This window comes from Panthera pardus, unplaced genomic scaffold (assembly GCF_024362965.1).
Source record: "Panthera pardus isolate Hobbes unplaced genomic scaffold, ASM2436296v1 HiC_scaffold_11, whole genome shotgun sequence".
Lineage (NCBI taxonomy): Eukaryota > Metazoa > Chordata > Mammalia > Carnivora > Felidae > Panthera > Panthera pardus.
The window spans coordinates 65,818,734-65,840,838 of NW_026526666.1; the positions used below are offsets into that span (position 1 = coordinate 65,818,734).

Consider the following 22,105-nt stretch of genomic DNA (forward strand, 5'->3'; position numbering starts at 1 on the left):
GCTTTGTGGTTTCTGGCAGCAGTGATATGAACTCATGACCTGCAACTAGAGACGGCCTCTCAGGGATTCTTAACGGTCTTTGTGGCACAGAAACCTTTGGCAATCTGGAAAGTTATGGACCATTTCTCAGTTTTTTTGAATGAATACGTAAGATTAGCAAGAAAAAGTTATGTTTTACCTTGGAACCTGTATTACCAAGGAAACTGCAGTTCTATCCATGACCTTATAGGTATCTGTGGACCAAAGGTAAGTATTCATCAACTTAAAGATTACATTGAGCTTAAGAATTTAGATGTTGTAACAAGTCCCAGCTAATTAAAACATGTTTTAAGGGATAAATAAAAAGCATCAAGAAATAAAATACAGGGAGAGAAAATTCCAGATAATGAAAAACAGCTGGGGAGAGAAGAAGGCATATGTGAAAAATGAAACACTTTCAAGCTTACCTCAGTATTTAAGGTTCCTTTTTTTTTTCAATTGTTCTAGTCTCATATGTATGTGGAATTCATGCTAAAATTGAGTTTATTTACTTAAACAAATTTGAGCCATGGAAACTGTAAAATAATTTTTTTTGTAAAAAAAGGTGCCATGGGGGCACCTGGGTGGCTCAGTCAGTTAAGTGTCCGACTTTCGATTTTGGCTCAGGTCATGATCTCATTCATAGTTCCTGGGATTGAGTCGCACATTGGGCTCTGCACTGACAACATAATGTCTGCTTGGGATTCTCTCTCTCCCTATCTCTCTGTCCTTCCCCCACTCACAAAAGCAGTGTTTAAATAAACATTTAAAATATAAATTGGGGTGCCTGGGTGGCTCAGTCAGTTAAGTGTCCAACTTCGGGTCAGGTCATGATCTCACAGTTCATGAGTTCGAGCCCTACATTGGGCTCTGTGCTGACAGCTCAGAGCCTGGAGCTTGCTTCCAGTTCTGTATCTCCTCTCTCTGCCCCTCCCCTGCTCACTCTCTGTGTCTCTATCCTTCAAAAATAAACATTGAAAAAAATTTTCTAAATAAAAAAATAAAAAGGTGCCATGTATCCAAATCCCCAAATACTTTATTAACAAATAAAAATGCTGCTTTAGTCATCAGTACTGCCTTTGGAATCTCTATTGGCAGCTGCTAGGAAATATTATGACAAGCCTGATTATCTGGTTTTCCAATACGCAGAATGAGAGGCACAGCAAGGGCAGATGCATTAACATGGGATGAAGAACCATCTGATAGTGGGAATAGAAAATGAGGAAAAAAAATGATAAAAAGCAGGTACAAGAATTAAAAGAATAGGTTTCATCAAATAATGCAAACAGTCCTACATAATTAATTCAAGACTCTGAAGATACTGTTACTACTTCCTGAATATAATAAACTAATCTTTTTAATAATTTTGAATCAGTAAGATGAGATGGAAATCTGCTCAGAAGTCAGTATTTCGGTGATTTATGTGGAAGGAGTAACAATGAAAAGGGAGGGGTGTGAAGTTTGAAAAAGGACCCAGTTGAGAGTAAGACATTGTTACCAAAGGTACTATACTAGAACAAAAAATCTTGACAAAATTGTTAAAATGTGTAATTCTAGGAAGTTTTCTACCCAAGACTTATCTATCCAAAATAAATCCCTGTTTAAACTGGTAAATCTCACTTTAATCTAATTGCAATTGTACTTTCTACAACTGAATCCATTACATTCTGTGTGACTTTACTACCTCATTTCTTTTTTTTTTTTTTTTTTAATGTTTATTTCTGAGACAGAGAGAGGCAGAGCATGAGTGGGGGAGGGGCAGAGAGAGAGGGGGACACAGAATCCGAAGCAGGCTCCAGGCTCTGAGCTGTCAGCACAGAGCCCGACGCGGGGCTCGAACTCTACAGACCATGAGATCATGACCTGAGCCAAAGCCGGACGCTCAACCGACTGAGCCACCCAGGCGCCCCACTCATTTCTTTTTTAGACTTGTTTTCTGGACCTCCTTGCTCCTCTATTACTATTACCCTGAACTGACTACTTATTAGTTCCTATGGCTTCAGAGCCCTCTTAGCTCCCTTAATTCTACTACTTCCACATTTAAAAAATATCACAATGAAAGAGAAGAAACCAGGACACATGAGACAAGAAGGTAACACTAAATAAAACACATCCACACTATGCTGCAATTAGCATTAATTAATAGACAGGACCTGGTGCCTTAATATCAACCAGTGATGAATATGCCATTTCTTATATTGATGTGGTTGAGAAAAGTTAGACAGAAAGGAGAATCACTGACAGAAAAGACACAGAAACACCAAAACACACATTGCTACCTTCAATATTACACAGAGCTGGCAGGGCTGCTTATCCTCAAATGACAAAACAGATGTTAAGCACAGGGGTATTTTTGTCAATTTAGCAGAACATTGTTGTGCTATATGAAACCTACCTTTATGAAATATTTTTAGAAGACCCACTCCATTTTAAAGGAACCCCATTACTTCAATTATCCTTGTGAAAGCCACTTCATTCCAATATCCCATTCTCCTGACAGGTTAACTCTACTGGAAACGGACTCCCATGTTCCCATGGCCTTTGAGCCAAATCTGGCATATTACATCTATTTTCCTTTGTCATGATGTACAATTACTTCTACTGTCTAAAATTCCCATCTCAGGGTGCCTGGGTGGCTCAATCGGTTAAGCGCCTGACGTCAGCTCAGGTAATGATCTCATGGTTCATGGGTTCGAGCCCCACGTTGGGCTCTCTGCTGACAGTTTGGAGCCTGGAGCCTGTTTCAGATGCTTTGTCTCCCTCTCTCTCTGCCCCTCCCCACTCAAGCTCTGTGTCACTCTCAAAAATGAATACACGTTAAAAAAAATTTTTTAATAAAAAATAAAAAAAAATAAAATTCCTATCTCATAGATGCCTGGCTCTACTGCTAAAGCTGTTTCTTTATCTGTAAGATGGGATAATATTCACTTTTATAGAATTATCATGGAAATTAAGAATTTCTAGTTTCTGGTCTGGCATGTAAGGTGCTTACAAACTACCACTCCATCCTAACAAAAGAAACTGAACAAACTGAAAAACCAACAACTCTTCTTGTATCTGTCAGAGAAGTGAGGTCACAGGGAAAACTGCTGACCCAAAAATTAGACAGACAAGTGTATACAGAAAATCAAAACTTACCAGAGCAGAAATCCATAAGCAGACCACTGCTAGGGTAGGAAAACTTGAATTGTAACTGACAGACTGCTAGAGGTTTAGCGTGCCCAAGTCTGAGTTAGAAACTCCAGGCGTGCCCCCACCTCTTTATCTTCAAGAGCTCTACCAGGTCCACAGTAAATATCAGAGAAAAATCCCCTCATGCATCTAATAGGGGGAGGGAAAAGATCTTCTGATATACACCAGAGCATTCTTCTTAACACGGCCTGCACTCTGGAGAAACTTTTGCCAGAGTCAACCTGCGAAAGTTTTATCAGAGCCTAACCTATCTGATCAAATGTAAATACTCAAATCCAACTGGTTCTAGCCTACCACATGGAGGAAGGGAAGTATCCAACCTCATCTTCCTCTTGCCATCCTGTCCCACCTAAGGGTAAAGGGGATGACACTGAGAAGCACTGAGAATTGCAAATTAAAACAAACAAAACCTATTAGAATGGTAAAATCCAAAACACTGACAGTATCAAATGTGGAGCAATAGAAAATCTCACTCACTGCTGGTGGGAATACAATGTGGCACAGCCACTATAAGACAGTTTGGCAGTTTCCCTACAAAAACAAACATACTCTTAACCACATACAATCTAGCAACTGTGTTCCATGGTATTTACCTAAAGGAGTTGAAAACTTATGTCCACCCAAAAATGTACATGTGGATGTTCATAGCAGCTGTATTCATTCATAAGTACTATTTGGAAGTAATCAAGATGTCCTTTAGTAGGTAAAAGGATAAACTGTGGTACATCAAGAAAACAGAATACCATTCAGTGCTAAAAAGAAATGAGTTCTTAAGCCATGGATAGACATGGAGGAATTTTATTTTATATTACTAAATGAAAGAAGACAATCTGGAAAGGCCCCATCCTCTATGATTCTAACTATATGACATCCTAGAAAAGGCAAAACTATGGTGAAAGTAAAAGGCTCAGTAGATGTCAGGGATCAGGAGGGAGGGAAGGTGAAGCCTAGAGGATTTTTTTAGGTCAGGGAAACTGTTATGAATGATGCTCTAATGGTGGATCTATGTCATTATACCCTTGTTCAAACTCAATGTACACAAAGAGTGAACTTTAATATAAACTATGGACTTTGGATGAAAATTATGTTTCAGTGTACATTCACTTAAAAAAAAGTTCAAGTGGCCCTATCAAAATCCCAGCTGGCTTATTTACAGAAATTGACAGCTGATCCTAAAATTCATATGGAATTAAAAGGGACTAAGAATAGCCAAAACAATGTTGAATGATAAGAATAAAGTTGGAAAATTCACACTTCTGAATTCAAAACATATTACAGTTAGTGTAGTATTAGCACTAAGGATAGATATAAAAATCAATGGAACATAACTGAAGAGTCCAGAAATAAACCCCTGTATTTATGACAATTGATTAGGGGCAGGAATGACAAGACAACAGGGGATGAATACTCTTTTCAACAAATGGTGCTGTAACAGGACAGTCACTTGCAAAAGAATAAATTTGGTCCTTCCATTCAGAAAAATTAACTCAAAATGAATCTATACCTAAAATGTGAGAACTGAAAATATAACAAAAGAGTAAATCTTTTTGACTGTTGGTTCGGCCAAACTTCTTAGACACAACATCAAAAATTCAAATGGCAAAAGAAAAAATAAACTGGACTTCAAAAAAATTATTAACTTTTGTGCTTCAAATAACACCACTGAGAAAGTGAAAAAACCAACAAAATGGTAGAAAACTTTTTTGCAAATCATATATCTTACAAGGGACTGGAATATATAAAAAACTCTTGCAAGCAACTCAATAATAAAGACAACCTGATTAAAAATAGACAAAGGGGGTGTGCCTGGATGGCTCAGTTGGTGGAGCATCTGGCTCTTGATTTCAGCTTGGGTCATGGTCCCAGGGTGGTGGGATCAAGCCCCACTTAAGATATTCTCATTCTCTCATTCTCTCTCTCTCTCTCTCTCTCTCTCTCTCTCTCTCTCCCCCTTGCTCCCTCTCCCCCACTTGCATTCTTTCCAAAAAAAATAATAAAATTAAAGAATGAAAATAGCCAAAGAATTTGAATACTTCTCCAAAGAAGATATACAAATGCCAACAAGCACATAAAAAGATGCTCAACATTTTTTTTTTTCTAGAGAGAGTGAGTGTACGAGCAGGGAAGAGGGGCAAAGGGAGAGAGAGAATCTTAAGCAGACTTCACGCCCTGTGCAAAGCCCAATGCAGGGCTCAATCTCACCGATGTGAGCAGAAATCAAGCTGGACACTCAACCAACTGGGCCACCCAAGTACCCCAACATGCTCAACATTATTAGCCTTCAGGGAAATGCAATCAAAACCACAATGAGATACCCCTTTATAGCCACTAAGATGGCTACAATAAAAGCAGACAATACGCTTTGGCAACTATGTGCAAAAATTGGAACTCTTGTGCACGGCTGGTGGGAATATAAAATGGTAAAAGTACTTTGGAAATGGTCTGGTAGTTCCTGAAAAGGTTAAACATGGAATCATGACACAGCAATTCCACTAACAGGTGTATAAAGAGGAGAAATGAAAAGACATTTATTTAAAACTTTTACACAGGGGCGCCTGGGTGGCTCAGTCGGGTAAGTGGCCGACTTCGGCTCAGGTCATGATCTCGCGGTCCGTGAGTTTGAGCCCTGCATTAGGCTCTGTGCTGATAGCTCGGAGCCTGGATCCTGCTTCTGTTTCTGTATCTCCCTCTCTGTCTGCCCCTCCCCCCATCTGCACTCTGTCTCTCTCTGCCTTTCAAAAACGAATAAATGTTAAAAAAAATTTTTTAAACTTTTACACAAATGTCCATAGCAGTGTTCTAACAGCCAAAAAGTGGAAACCCAAATGTTCATTAATTGAACAATGGCTAAACAAAATGTGGTAGATTCATACAAAGGAATATTTCACAATAAAAAGGAATGAAGTCCTAATACATGCTACAACACAGATGAATCCTGAAAACTATGCTAAGTGAAAAAGGCCAGCGACAAAAGACCACATAGTAGTAAGCATATTGGTATGCATTTCTCACTGGGGAAATGCAAGTTAAAACCACAATGAAAAGACTTCTACACACTTAACAAAATGTCTAAAATAAAACAGACTGATACTACCAGGTGCTGGTAAGGATGCAGAGCAAACAGAACTCTCATACATAGCTGATAGGAGTGTAAATTGATAAACCACTTTGGAAAACTACTTATTGATTTATTTTGAAATGCATCAACAAATAAGATGGATTGATAGGTGAGATGGATATGCGTTAAAACAAATAGCAAAATGCACAGAATCTAAGTCATAGGAATATGCGTGTTCAAACAATTCTGTCAACTTCTTTATTTTTTAAAAATTCTGTAATAAAATGCTGTGGGAAAGACTATATACCCAAAATAAAATAGTTATGTACATTATGTACATAAAAAGAATGTTCACAGCAGATTTATATAGTCAAAAGCTAACAGAACCCAAATATACATCAATAGAATGGATTGAAAAAATGTAGATTTATACAGCTGAATACAGCATTGAAAATTATAAACCTACTGCTACATAAATAACATAAATGAATTTTATGTTATTCATATATTGAATGTTGAATGAACTATTATTTTATTTAAGTTCAAAACCAGGCAAAACGAATATGGTGATAAGGTCAGAACAGCAGCTATCAGGCGCCTGGGTGGCTCAGTTGGTTAAGCATCTAACTCTTAATTTTGGCTCAGGTCATGATCTCACAGTTCATGAGTTGGAGCCCCGCATCAGGCTCTGTGCTGACAGTGCAGGGTTTGCTTGGGATTCTCATTCCCATTCTCTGCCCCTCCCCTGCTCATACTCTGCCTCAAAATAAATAAGCTTTAAAAGAAAAAATAGCAGTTATCTTTGGCAAAGGGGTACTGACTGTTGGAGGAAATAAGAGTATAATCTTTTGGGATTAGAAACAGGCTATATTATCTTTTTTTTTTTTTAATTTTTTTTTCAATGTTTTTTATTTATTTTTGGGACAGAGAGAGACAGAGCATGAACGGGGGAGGGGCAGAGAGAGAGGGAGACACAGAATCGGAAACAGGCTCCAGGCTCCGAGCCATCAGCCCAGAGCCTGACGCGGGGCTCGAACTCACGGACCGCGAGATCGTGACCTGGCTGAAGTCGGATGCTTAACCAACTGCGCCACCCAGGCGCCCCGAGAAACAGGCTATATTATCTTGATGGTGGTTATAACATGTAGAAGTTCACTGGACTATACAGTTTAAGATACTATTAGTTATGTTAAAGATAACTCTCTCAAAATAAATAAACTTAAAAAAATAGTGGTTGTCTTTGGCAAAGGGATATTGACTGTTGGAGGAGGTATGAGGGAGACTTCTCGGGTTAGAAACAGGCTATGTATCTTGACGGTGGTTATAACATGCAAAAATTCACCAGGCTATATACTTAAGATACTATTAGTTATATACTGTTAAAGATATACTCTTCAGTGTACATAATAAATAAAAAAATTTATTTACACACGTATATTATTACTTTAATGTAACACAATTATACAACTCTCTCTAAATTCATGTTCACCACCTACTGATTACTCTTTTGGCTCCAAGATCCCCCACTCATATTTTATTCAGGGCAACTCTTTTGTTTTTATTCCATTTCTTACACCAATGTTCATGTAAGACTTCACCTGAAATCTTCAGAAGCTAAAAAGTAAATTTGTGATTCACTGCTGTATCACAAAATTGATCCCCCAACTTCCAAAGTCTACATCAATTTAATACTTCATTCAGTATATACTGTTTCATCAGACTAACAAATGCTTCCTGTACATCCATTAATCTCATCCCCTTAACTAAAATAAAATGGTAGCTCCTTAGGGGTAAAGGGCTCATTTTCCTTTCCCCTTGGGCGTAACATAAACTTGCTGACTGATAAAAAAAAAAAAAAAGACTGTTATGGAGTGTCCTGGTTTTTATCTTTAAAGCCTTACTTACTCAGTTTATGATAAAATGCTTTTCCCCCCACAAATATAAGAATTAAATTGTTGGGGTGCCTGGGTGGTTCAATTGGTTAAGCATCAACTTTTGATTTCAGCTCAGGTCATGAGGTCATGGTTTGTGAGTTTGAGCCCCGTGCTTACAGCATGGAGCCTCCCTCTCTGCTCCCACTCCAAAAATAAAAAAAATTTTTAAAAGAAATTTTTATACAAAATTACATGGAATTAAAAGAAATGTTTTTAATGTTTATTTTTGAGAGAGAGAGAGAGAGAGAGAGAGAGAGACAGAGTACCAGTGGGAGAGGGGTAGAGAGGGAGACAGAATCCAAAGCAGGCTCCAGGCTCTGAGCTGTTAGCACAGAGCCCCACACAGAGCTCAAACTCTCGAACCACGAGATCATGACCTAAGCCAAAGTCAGACACTTAACCGACTGAGCCACCCATGGGCCCCCATTACATGTAATTTTAGCTAGCTGGGCCAGTTATACAAGTTTCACTCTTTTTAAAACCATTCAGTTTTGTAAGAATTCAGAAAAGTTTTAATAAATTTAGAAACAAATATATCTGCAGGATTGCTTTCTTCGTTCCCACAATTTCATATCCCTTAGTTACTTTAAGATATGCTCTCTGGGTTAAGTAACAAGATAATTACTCAACTGGCCTCTGGGAGCACACTCCATGTTGGCTATTTAATTAAAAGATACGTATATATGCATTCATATTAAATTGAACTCAAAAGTATTCCTGATCAGTTAAAATAAGGAACTCTAAGACTCAAAAGGAACATATCATAAAGCCAAGTTGAATATCAGAATCAAAAGGTCAGCCAGATTATCCAAGAGCAGAATATATTTAGTTCTCCGTTATCACTTTACTTTTCAATTGCATGTAGCAATCTCTTTTGCCATTAAAAACACACACTTTAGCTATTAGCCAGTTTTGCCTTCTCTTTCACTCATATTTCCACTCTTAGTCTTTATTATCTCTACCACTTCATTTATATACCAATTGCAAAGATCCTGAATTCTGAGCATGTTAACTATCATAAATATTTGTTATATTCAGTATTAAAAGTTACTGGAAAGGAATCAACTTCTAAAAATTTGTTACAGCCTATTTAATAGCCTATTTGAATACAGGACAGAAAAAGATCATCCCTAACTCTTTGCTTGAAGGAAGGTTATACACAGAAGATAATTATATTCAGAAATGGCTGGAGGCAAGATGACAAATATAACATCTAATTCTAATTGTATTTACAATTATCTTCCTTTCATTCCTCTCCTCATTTACAGAATTTAACTTGGCTAAGACATAGTAAAGACAGAAGACAAAAGAGAAAAAGTGGCACAAGTTGAAGGGAGAACTTATACTAGTCATTCTGTGACACTTTTTCTATTTAGAAGCCAAATAAAATTAAGATCTTTAAAAAGAAGACTCTCATTCTACCTAAAGTATTATACTAAGATTTTAATAAATTGAAATTTTACAAAATATGGATGTTTCTAGAAAGTATTAACTCAATATTTTAAGGAAGTCAACCTCTCAGATCTTATGGACAAGTAACTCATTACCCCTATCTTCTCAAGTTACCCTATAATTAGCTCTAGAATTAAACTGTGACATGTAAACTGTCCTACTCTTAAAGGTAGGTACATTCTTAATGGCAAAGAATCAGCCTTAATTAAAGAACACCCAGAATGGGTTTCAGGCATAAACAAATAAATAAAACGTTTGCAACAATGGTAACAAATAAGCAGTATCTTTAAAAACAAAACAAAACAAAAAAAACAAACCAAGGCAAGCTAAACCACCAGAACACAAACCAATCTCAAATGAAAAAGTTCATATACTCTATAAATTAGAAGTGACAGAACAAAAATGTATACAGATCAAACAGATAATGTGGTAGACACAAACAGCAGAATCCTTTAAAGTACAAAGGCCAAAGGCACAGGATTCTGGAACAATTCATATAGAAGCAAACAACCATAAAACTTCCCACTTAACAGAAAAATCCAGTAACTGATTTTCACATTTATTCAAGTATTTGAGTGCCTGCTATGTGAAAAGCACAGCTCTAGGAATGCAAAGATGAATCAGAGTTGTAGTCTCACAGAAGAGGTATGACACTGTTATGAATAAAATCAAATAGGAAGGGTAAAGTGTCCTAATAGTGGTAAAGTACTAAAGGAGTTCAGAGTAAGATGTTATTCAAATTGGGGAAACCAGAAAAGGATTCATGGCATTTGAGCTGGACCCTGAAAACTAGAATTTATACCAGGAACAATTAAGGAAGAGAATTCTGGGCAATGGGAACCGAAGAGCGACAGCAAGAAAGCAGAACGCATATACAGAATATAGCAAACTTTTCAGGCTGACTCAAGTAGAAGTTGTATACAAGAACACAAAAAGCTAGAAAAGTATGTTAGGAGCCAGATCATGACTTTGATTGCTAATACAGAGATCTTCAGTAGTAAGTCATGAAGAATCATTATGGATTAAGAGGCAAGGGATCTGATCTAGATAGGTTTATCAAGCATTGAAGAATGAAATGAATGGGGAAGAGAGGAGACCATTAGAGGACTTCAATCATGATGCTGACAGTATAAAAGGGAAAAGGCACAGTTCTAAGTTAGGCACTAGGTATCTACAATGTGTAGAATGCCATTCCACTCCACTGAGAAATTTTTAAAATCTTAACACATCATTCTCATTTTTAAAGTAACTAATTTGGAAAAATAATCATTGTTAAAGCACTAAGAACTAATCAAGCAATACATGATTTCCAGATAAATATTATGAACAAAAATACTACAAACAAAAATGGTCAGGGAAGGCTTTGTCAAAGAGATTGGAACTGATCTGCACTTTAAGGAAAAGAAAACTTTAAGAGGGGAGGGATAAAATATCACACAAAGTAATTTTTTTTTAAGTTAAATAATAAGATGAAGATGTGTGAAATACAGATTGAGGTAATTTCCACCAAAGAGTCAGAGAAAATGTAATACATAAAAAAATCTTCAAATACCTAAACTTAACTTCATACTGTTATCAGAAAAACAAGGTATTAATTTTATTACAGGTATTAATTTATTACAAGATATTAATTTTAATACTTAAAAATGCAGTATTTTATTATATTCTAGATTTTTAAAGGAGATGGGTTACTTTTAATGAGTTCCAAACAAATCTAAGCCTTTTGGTTTTTTTTTTAAGTTATCTTGAAGAAAGCTTTATTCAGTCACAATTTGAAATATCCAAAATGTTGGGGCACCTGGGTGGCTCAGTCGGTTGAGTGTCCGATTTCCGCTCATGTCATGATCTCATAGTTCATGGGTTGGAGCCCCATATCAGGCTCTGTGCTGACAGTTCAGAGCCTGGAGCTTGCTTTGGATTCTGTGTCTCCCTCTGTCTGCCCCTCCCCCACTCAGACTCACTCACTCTCACTCTCTCAAAAATAAATATTAAAAAAAATTGAAATATCCAAAATGTTGTTATTCATGAAAGAAGTTCCTTAAAACACAATATAATCTGTTAACTTATTTTACACGTAAGTGACAATCAGGCTTGGAACTCCGATCCATCTGACTCCAAATTCAGAGCTACAATTGCACTCACTGCTGTATTAACAATAATGTATTTTCTTCTGATATTAAAATCCCAAATGAATTAAAGTATACGACAGGATGATGAGATCAGTAAATCCCAAACTAACCACTGCAAAACTGAGGTACCAATCTTTATATTTATATAAATATATACACAGTATTAAGATAGAAATACTGTAAAGCAGCTTTTGTTGTTGCTCTATGAATATTAAGCTTTTTAACAAAGTGCTACTCCTGAATTATCCTATGATAAATGGAGGGAGGTCTTAAACCTGTTCATATATACCTTTCAGTATTGGGCTACCAGCTGACCTTTCCTCTTATGGACCTTCATACTCCAGCCTTTCATGATTTATCTTCCCTCTCACAACCGTTCTAAGACTGTCTTTGATTGGCAGATTTCCTTTGTATTCTTTTTAAAGATTCAGGAAGGAGAGGGTATAGGGTGTGCCCAATTTCTTTGTTTTTACCTTATAATTCAAGAAAAGCTCTAACCTCTTCCCTCCCATTTCTTTAAGGACAAGAATTCAAATAATTTCTCATAAAAAAACATTTTGTTATAGAATACAGTGAAAAAAAAACCCTAAATAATTTTATAATTATTTTAAACCAATTCCTATATTTAATATTACTGAAATTTTATTTTTAGGATTGCTTGAAAATGATCCATAATAAAAGAATGAAGGCACTAGGAATATGCATAATTCCTACAAGACATTAAACTGCATTGGCCTCAAAATATATTAATTCATTTAAAACAAATCCATTCTGGGCGCCTGGGTGGTTCAGTAGGTTAAGCCGACTGATCTCATTGAGTTCAAGCCTTGCGTTGGGCTCTGTGCTGTCAGTTCACAACCTGGAGTTTGCTTTGGATTCTGTGTCTCCCTCTCTCTCTGCCCCTCCCCCACTCACGCTCTGTCTCTCAAAAAATGAATAAATTAAAAAAAAAATCCACTCATTCAACCAATAATTGAGGGCCTAATGTATGCCAGTTACTGTTACTTTCCTTAAGAAGCTTAGCCCTAGTGGGAGAAGACAGATAATAAGCAATACACATAGTTAAGACAGTGTGTTAGAGAGTGATAAACACTATGGGGAAAAAAATAGAACAGGGTAAGGGAGAATTCCAGGGTGTTGGGGTAGGTTGTAATTTTAACTTAAGGTGTTCAGAGAGGGTTTATGAAGGTGTCATTTAAGTAAAGACTTGAAGGAAGTGAGGGAGTCAGCCACAGTAATACCTGGGGAAGAGTACTCCAGGCATAAAAACAACCAAGGAATACACACGTCTTGGAGTATCCTAGAAACAAGCAGGCCAGAGAAGGTAAAAGAGAAGCCAGCAGGGGAGGAATGGTAAGAGAGGCGTCAAGAGATATATGTGGGGGTATAAAGATTATGTAGGGTTTATGGGACACTACGGAATTTGGCTTTTACTGTGAATGAAATGGTGATCCACAGAAGGTTGAGCCGAGTGACAAGATCTGTTTTACCAGAATCACTCTGGCTGCTGGGTTAAGAACAGACTACAGGGAAGACAAAGGTGAATGCAGGGAGACCAGTTAGGAGGATACTAAACAAATCCAGGAAAGAAACAGGTACTTCCTATAAACTTATCATAATGGTATAGTATTTACTTTTTAAACATAAATAAATCAGATACTGCTAATAGGAAATAAGTTAAACTGAGAAGTTTAGTATATAAAGTTCTTGGCATACATGAATCTCATGCACTACAAAGGACATCTCTTAAACTACCAACTACAGAAAAATACTAAGTGTGTTCCCTTACAACCAGCTATTGCCTTTCTGAATTTTAAAAAATCCTACTGCAGCTAAGACCTTTTTTTTAATGTTTATTTTGAGAGAGAGAGAGAGGTCACGCCCAAGGGGCAGAGAGAGAATCCCAAGTAGGCTCTGCACTTTCAGTGCAGAGTCCAAGGTGGGGCTTGATCCCATAAACCATGAGGTGACCTGAGCTGAAATTAAGTCTGGACACTTAACCAGCTGAGCCACCCAGGTGTCCCTGAGACTATTCTTTAAAGAAATAAGCTGATAACTCCTGTAGCTCTGTTAATTATATACTATTTTTGAAGAAAAAAATGTTACTTCTGTCTACTGAATATATAAATCATTGCCCTTGGACTTGTGTTTCTTAGATCATCTAAATAAATCATTACTAAAAATCTTATTTCCTTTGGGAGGGGAAAAAGTTTTTTCTACAAGTTTTTTTAATGCTCCCATCTTTTAAAGAAATTATTTTCTTTCAATTGATACCAAACTGGCTTATCAGTATGTGCGTCATTCACTTCAGGAAAGGGCAACCACAAAAATTCCCAGTCACAAATAACATGTTTCAAAAAATGTTCCTTCATGACACCAAAAAACTTCTCATTATCATCTCTTCCTCCTGGAAAAGGCAAATACAATTCCCATAAATTCCACAGAAGTTATCCATAACACTGTATTATGATAAGGATGAGAAAAAGGGCAGTTAAGTCAAGACAGTAAATTTGTCTGGAAAGGGATTAGGGACCATGGAAAGAGATTTTGAAATAAAAATCATACCTCAAAAAAATTTGCTCATGAGACTGAAATAAGCATACGGTCCTATAGTATTTGAGGGAAATGAGGAGTGAAATCTTTAAAGAATCACAAAGATTAAGACTTCCCTGTGACAATGTTTGGAAGAAACAGGTGTATGAACTTATAAAACACACAGTACTGAATTCAAATTCGTTAATTCATTCAACATAAGTGCTTCTTAAGTGCCAGTAATTTCACAAAGCATTGAGGACACAGTCCTTGTTCTCAAGGGCTTATAGTCTTCACTTACCTCAAACTACTGAGTATTATGAACCAGATGCTGGGGAAATAACAGATGCAGGGTCCCCACCTGCATGCAATTTACACTAGGTAAGGAGGGAAATGCCTTTAGGATGAAACATTCATGTACTAAACAAGGATATTAACACCCAAGTGTTGTATGTGCTGCTTATGGAATAGAGGGTCTGAAAGAGGGAAACAAGGGAGTGATGGATTCACAGAGGAAGGGAGGGGAATGCAGAGACTGGACAGAGGTAACAGGAGAGCTGAGTCCTTAAAGAGGATTAGATGTTCACCTGGCCGACCTTGGGGGAAGGGATCCTAGCAAAGGGAGCAACAGGAGCAAAGGCAGAGAGAGAGGTGAACAGGATGGTGTATTTGGTAGGCCTGGAATACAGAAAAGTGAGAGATAAGTCATAGAGACTTCTGTATGTCACAATTTTAAGACTGGACTTTACTGGTGTATATGAAAGGCCCCTGTGGGTTTTATTTGGAAAACCAGCATATGTGATCAGGTTTTTCTGGTGTGATGAGACACTGGTTTACACAGGAATGAAAAAAGAACAACACTAGATAATGATGTCACCACATGAAACAACAAAGGAGACTGCCCAGTTAGAAAACTAAATCTCCTTCAAGAAAAAAAATTAAGCCAGTTAACTATCCAAGGCCCTCTGGAAAAAAAGTTTTTAACAATTTCATTTAAAAGTGAAAAGTAGAGGAAAGGTTTTTATATATATTATGGACTATAACATCTACATATCTATTTTGAGTTCAAGAGGTCTTAGCTTTTCATTAATTGTGTAAACAGATGGGACTGCTGATTGCTCTACAAAAAGCAATGAAACCATTCAGGAGCCAGACTTGGACACAAAGGGATTAACAGAAGGCATTTAAGTCAAGTTTAGAGGTTTCCAAAGTTCAAGATAATCAAGTTTTATTGAACCAGCGCGTTTACAAGGTGTGTCATAGGGGTGGAGCAAAAGGAGGAGGGATTAAAAATACGTATATATAAACAAGTAACTCTTAACGTTGCTGGGAATAAAACCACTTTAAGATCTTTTCTCTTGTAGGAGAAATGAACACCTACCAGATCCAATTAACAAACACACAGGGGAAAGAGGAGGGAGGAGAGGATGAACATACAACATAATATAAATGGGGTGGGGGGCAACCACCTATCCAGAACACACAGTCCAGCTGGCGCTGCGATGAGGAAATCATCCCCAAACCTCACAGCTCAGACTCCACGATTTAAACATAAAAGGAGAATGGCATTCCCAAATTCACAAGCGAACCGCCAGTCACTGGCCAAGGGGATCACATACTCGGATCCCAGAACTCAAGGACAGAGAGTACCATCCCCACACCGTACCTGAGGGGAGGTGAAGGATCCCCCCCAACTGGGAGTAGGGAGTAGTCACCCTCAGATCCTGGCCTAAGACGGTCGACGCCCCTCAAGCCAGGCCTTGCCAAGACCAGGAGCAGTGACAGACCCGAAGTCCCCTCAATCTCTGCCCGGAGCTGCCTCTACTCCACGCACCCCCTCCTCCCCAACACACACCCTCCCCTACCTGATATGGCGGCGGCGGCTCCTGATCCGGCTCCGTTCCCTCGCCAAAACTAGCCCGGTCGGACTGAGACTCGTGAAGCAGGGAGATGTCATCCGACGTGGGGGATTTGAGGCAGTTCCCCATCTTCCGGAGCTAAGATGTGTGATCTAGGGGAGGAAGAAAGCAGTGGCGGGGTCGTTCGCACGCTCCGCGGTCAGCCTCGGTCAGCGAGGTGGGGTCGGACGGCAGGCCGGGGCTCAGGCGGCGGCGGCTCCCCCGCCCCCCGGTGCCGCCGAAGGGCCGCTCATGCCAGCCCCCAGGAGTGGGGGCTCAAGGCTGGGCCGCGGGCTCCGCTGGGGTCGTGGCGGTTGCCTCCTGCGAGGCGGCAATGGGGGGGGGGGGGGGGCGGGGAGACGAAGCACTTCCCCACCCCGCCCCCCCGCGGGGCGGCGGCGGCCACGGAGCTGCTGGGCCTAATCCAGGTCAGGAGGGGGGGGCGCGGCCGTCTCGGCTGCCTCAGCTGCTGCCTCAGCTGCTGCTGCCCCTGCCGACGCCGGAGCCGCGGCCGCGGGCCTCATCCTACTCCGCCTCAAAGCGGCGGCGGCGCCCAGAACGAGGCCAGCTGCGGTCCTGCGTCATGCCGCCGTGCGTGCTCTGATCCCGCCCCCGGCGCCGGGAGCCGTGGGCGGCTCCCGCTGCGCGGCCGCGCCCCCCTCCCCGCCTCCCTCAGCTGTTCTCTGGGCTGCGTCAGTTTCTGCTTCTCTGACAGTTGGCCTGAAACCTGACTCAGAAACCTCCCGCCAGTCTCCCATGTCTCCCCACATCCACTTCTCCCTCCCCGCTCGTCTCAGTTCTTACCTGTGCACTGTCTTGACAGTCTTCTCACCTCCTTCTGCCAAGTGATCTATTTATAAACCCTTATCTGAATGTGTCACTCCCATGGTTAAAATGTTAAATGGCTTTTTCCCCTTTATCCCTTCAGAATAAAGTCCAAGCTCACTAGTGAACCAATCCACTATTTTCACAATTGGATAATTTTTTAAGAGTATAAATTCGATCATGTCATTCATTTAAAACCTTCAATGGCTTCGTGAAACTGTTGTGAGTGCTATGACTATTCTTAAATGGTTTACAAATCTGACTACTTCCCCAATCTCATTGAGCATTGTCCGCTCAAATACTCTAAACTCCAGGCTGTCTAAATAAAAACTTAGAAGACTGTTTCCAGGGGCGCCTGGGTGGCGCAGTCGGTTAAGCGTCCGACTTCAGCCAGGTCACGATCTCGCGGTCCGTGAGTTCCAGCCCCGCGTCGGGCTCTGGGCTGATGGCTCGGAGCCTGGAGCCTGTTTCTAATTCTGTGTGTCCCTCTCTCTCTGCCCCTCCCCCGTTCATGCTCTGTCTCTCTCTGTCCCAAAAATAAATAAAAAACGTTGAAAAAAAAATTTAAAAAAAATAAAAAATAAAAAAGAAGACTGTTTCCACTGGCTGAGGCCTTTGCCCATATTATTTCCCTGACCTATCATTTCTCCCTCACTCCTGACCTTCTACCTCCCGTCAGGCTAACCATTATTTCCACTTGTCCTTCCTAAACTCAACTTTGTTTTGCCTAACCCTTCAGTCTGGGTTAGTCGCCTTCTCTGTGCTCTCAGTCCCTAAGCCTTTCCCTGTCACAGCCTGATCAAGCTGAATCATCTGTCCCTCCTCTGTGCAGGGCCTGGCACATTGCCTAAGGTAGAGTAGGCCCTCTTCATGGTTGAATGAACAAAAAGCCCAAGAAGCAATGTGTGCAAAGGAAGGAAACAAGAAAGATGAGAATGCTCCCAGAAGACAAGAAGTGGGTCTTGACTCCCTTTCTTTTATTCACCATTTACTGATTCCCCCCACCCCACCCTCACCAGACCCTGTGTAGGCACTAGGAAAACTGATTTATCAGACCTGGCTTGTCCCTAATGAAGCCCAGAGTCCTCCTGGGAAGACAAACAGATGAGTCCTTCTACCTCCCCCAACCAAAGGTTTTTAGAGAGCCCTAAGGAGAGTGATTAGACCATTTGGGTGAGGATCAGAAAGGATTCTTGGAGGTAGGACTCTGTTAAACTGGTATGGGCCTGAGTGCTCTAACTTTGAAGTCCCTGTTCTACAAAATTACTTACTTAAATGTACTCATATCCCATATTAAATATAACCTTTTTTCTGCATTCTCTCTTCTTCAAGACCTGCCTTGCTTCCTGTTAATAGCTCCCACCTAAATATGGTATCCCTGTGGTATCCCTATTGCCACATTTGTATCAGAATCTTTTCACACATCCCCACGAATCATTATTTCTCTAGCTTGAAAAGTGAAATCATTGGATCCCTTGCAAGAAAAATTTCAAGCATTTGCCTCTTCTCACCCCACCACCCACCATTGCCATTTTCCTAGTCTCCTCTGAACTATCAAAATAGCTTCTTAATGAAGCCCTTGCTTCTGCACCATCGATCCATCCTCCACACTACTGCCATGAAAAATGTGACCAGAGAGCATTCATAGACTTGTGGTTCAGAAATTTATCATGGCATTAAGGCCTTGTAGCATTTGGTCCCATTTTTATGTCCCCTATGACTCCAATTCCAACCCAGCATCCTACACTCCAGCCATCTGCACACTACTTGCTATGCCCTCAATTCTCACTATGCTTCTCCACCTCTGACCTTTTGCCATGCTGTTTCCTTCTGTTGAATCCAGGTACCTTTTAAGACCCTCAATAAAAACTACTTTCTTCATGTAGCTGTCCCTGATTTCACTTAGTTGGAACACATATAATGATAGAAAATAGATGGGATCTATTATTGTATTATATTGTGTATAATTATTTTAACACAATTTTAAATATATAGTCATAACTGACATGTATTAGGCTGAGCCAGATATGTAAGAGCCCAGAAAGGTGTATATTGGTGTTCCTGTTTTGTAAGAATAGAAACATGGTTTCACATGGCTCTTCAGGGCTAAAGCCAGGATTCGAATCATATACCAGTTGCCTTTGTTAGATTTTGGGAAAAGACTACAACTTTTTTATCCTGGTATTCCTCAGTTTGTACAATCAAGGGAATGGGGGAAAACATCTCGAAGCCTTTGGCATCCACATGTAAGGAAGTAGTTGATCAATGATCTTCCTAACCCAGCTTTAGAAAGGAGCCCATGGAAAGTGCCCTATAGACCAGAGTGTGACCTAATCACAAAACATAATTTAAAATTGAAAATAGTAACCAAGACTATTACAGTGACAAAGACTCTCCTTGACCTAACTCTAGTCAGGCTTCTCCAAAGTCCTCAAGGTCATAAACATGGGTTCTGTCCTTGGCCCACTTATTCCAGTTTTAGCAAGAATCTAGCTAAGTCAGTTTAGCCAGAACCCCTCATTCTTGTATCTGACAAACTTAGTCTGCCTTCAGCAAAAATCCTATCAAGAAGGTTTAACTAGAATTCCCCTTATCCCTGATATTTCCTCTTAGTAATTTTCCATCCACTGATCCCACCCTGTTCCTTGCCCATAAATCCACACTTGTCCTTTTTGTACTCAGAATTGGACTCAGTTCTATAGTGAGGCCTCCCTTCCCCTATTGCAACAGCTCCTGAATAAAATTTGCCTTCACCATGTTAACTTCTGTCTGGCTCTGGTTTTCTCTGACAGCAGGAGATCTAATGCAGAAGGAGATATGATAATCTGGTATCTTCTATTGAGCTAGATTTTTTTAGACAAGTTTTAGATTCATATCAATATTGAGCAGAAGGTACAAAGATTTACTATATGCAGCCTTCCCCTACACGTGCATACTTTTCCCCATTATCAACATCCCACATCAGAGTGGTACATTTGTTACAACTGATGAACATACAATGACACATTACTAACACACAGAATCCTTGATTGATGAACCTATAATGATCCATTACTAACACACAAAATCCTTGCTTATATTAGGGTTTACTCTTGCTGTTGTACATTCTATGGGTTTGGACAAATTTATAATATGTATCCATCATTATAACATCATCATGAATAGTTTCACTGACCTAAAAATCTGTGTTCTACCTATTCATCCCTCTCTTGCCCCTGGATATCACTGATTCTTTACTGTCTCCATAGTTTTACCTTTTTCAAAATGTCATATAGTTGGAATCATACAGCATGGAGCCTTTTCAAATTATCTCCTTTCACTTAGTAATATGCAATTAAGGTTCTTTCATGTCTGTCCATGACTTGATAACCCATCTCTTTTTAGCACTGAGTAATATTCCACTCTTTGAATGTTCCATAGTTTACACTGAAAGACATCTTAGTTGCTTCCAAGTTTTGACAGTTATGAATAAAGCTGCTATAAACATCCATGCACAGGGTTTTTCCTCCCAGTTTTTCATTGTGGTAAAATACACTTAACATAAAATTTACCACATTAACCATTTTCAAGTGTACAGTTCAGTGGAATTAAATACACTCATAATATTGTGCAACCATCACCAAGATCCATCTTCAGATCTTTATTCATCTTACAAAATCAAAACTACTCATTAAACAATAACTCCCATCCTCTTCTCTCTGCAGCCACTGGCAACTACCATTCTACTTTCTGTCTGTATGACTTTTGACTAAGTATCTCACAGTATTTGACCTTCTGTGACTGACTTTAAGGTTCATCCTTGTATCATTTTGCGGAATTTCCTACTTTTTAAGGCTGAATAATATTCTATTGTATTTATATACCACATTTTGCTTATCCATTCATCCATTGATGGATACATGTTTTAGCTGTTATGAATCATGATGCTATGAACATGGGTGTACAAAAATCTCTTTGAGATCCTGATTTCAATTCTTTGGTCATATACCCAGAAGTGGAACTGCTGGATCACATGGTAATTCTATGTTTCTTTTTTCTTTTTTTTTTTTTTGAACTGCCACATTATTTTCCACAGCAGCTGTACCATTTTACACTCCCACAAAAGTCTGTTTGCAAATTTTTGTGTAGACATAAGATTTCAATTATTTTTGGCAAATATCAAAGAGCACAATTGCTGGATTGTATGCTAAGAATATGTTTAGTTTTGTAAGAAAGTACCAAACTATCTTCCAAAGTGGCTGTAACATTTTGCATCACCTTTACCAATGAATGAAAGTTCCTGTTGCTCCATATCTTCACCAGAATTTGGTGTTGTCAGTATACTGGGTTTTGACCATACTAATAGGTGTATAGTTGTAACTTGTTGAATTTCCATATATCTGAAATTTTCCTTTCATATGCTTATTTGCCCTCTGTATATTTTAATTGGTGACATTTGTGTTAAAATGTTTGGCCCATTTTTTTAAAAGAGGGTTGTTTATATTCTTGTTGAGTTTTAAGAGTTCTTTACATATTTTAGAGAACAGTCCTTTATCAGATGTATCTTTTGCAATGTTTTATTCAAGTCTGTGGCTTCTCTTTTCATTCTCTTGACACTGGCTTTCACATGGCAGAAATTTTTAAATTTAACCAAGTCCAGCTTATCCTTCTTTCTTTCATGTATTGTGCTATGCATTGTATCTAAAAAGTCATTGCAAACCTAATGTCATCTAGATTTTCTTCTGTGCTATCTTCTAGGGGTTTTATATATTTGCATTTTACATTTAGATGTGAATCATTTTGAGTTAACTTTTGTGAAGGGTGTAAAGTCTATGTCTAGATCCATTTTTTTTGCATATGGGTGTGTAGCTGTTCTAGTACTTTTGTTAAAAAGACTATCTGTTCTCCATTGTATTGCTTGCATTTACTCCTTTGTTAAAGATCAGTTGAGTATATTTCTATAGGACTATCTGGGCTCTCTATTCTGTTCTATTGATCTATTTGTCCATTCTTTTGTCAATACCATACCACTGTCTTGATTACTACAGCCTTGTAGTAAGTCTTGAAGTAGGGTAGCATCAGTCCTCC

The 22,105-nt window shown here is 39.0% G+C and overlaps 1 protein-coding gene across 1 annotated transcript in view; it reads right to left on the minus strand.

The window, feature by feature from the left end:
- The window catches only part of RNF11 (ring finger protein 11), a 39,521-nt gene extending 22,726 nt beyond the window's left edge, over positions 1 to 16,795 (minus strand). Inside the window, exon 1 of the mRNA XM_019449333.2 lies at positions 16,181 to 16,795. Coding sequence (XP_019304878.1) covers positions 16,181 to 16,303 — 123 coding nt within the window. The 5' untranslated portion in view covers positions 16,304 to 16,795. The remainder of the gene's footprint in view (positions 1 to 16,180) is intronic.
- Positions 16,796 to 22,105: the final 5,310 nt, after the last annotated feature.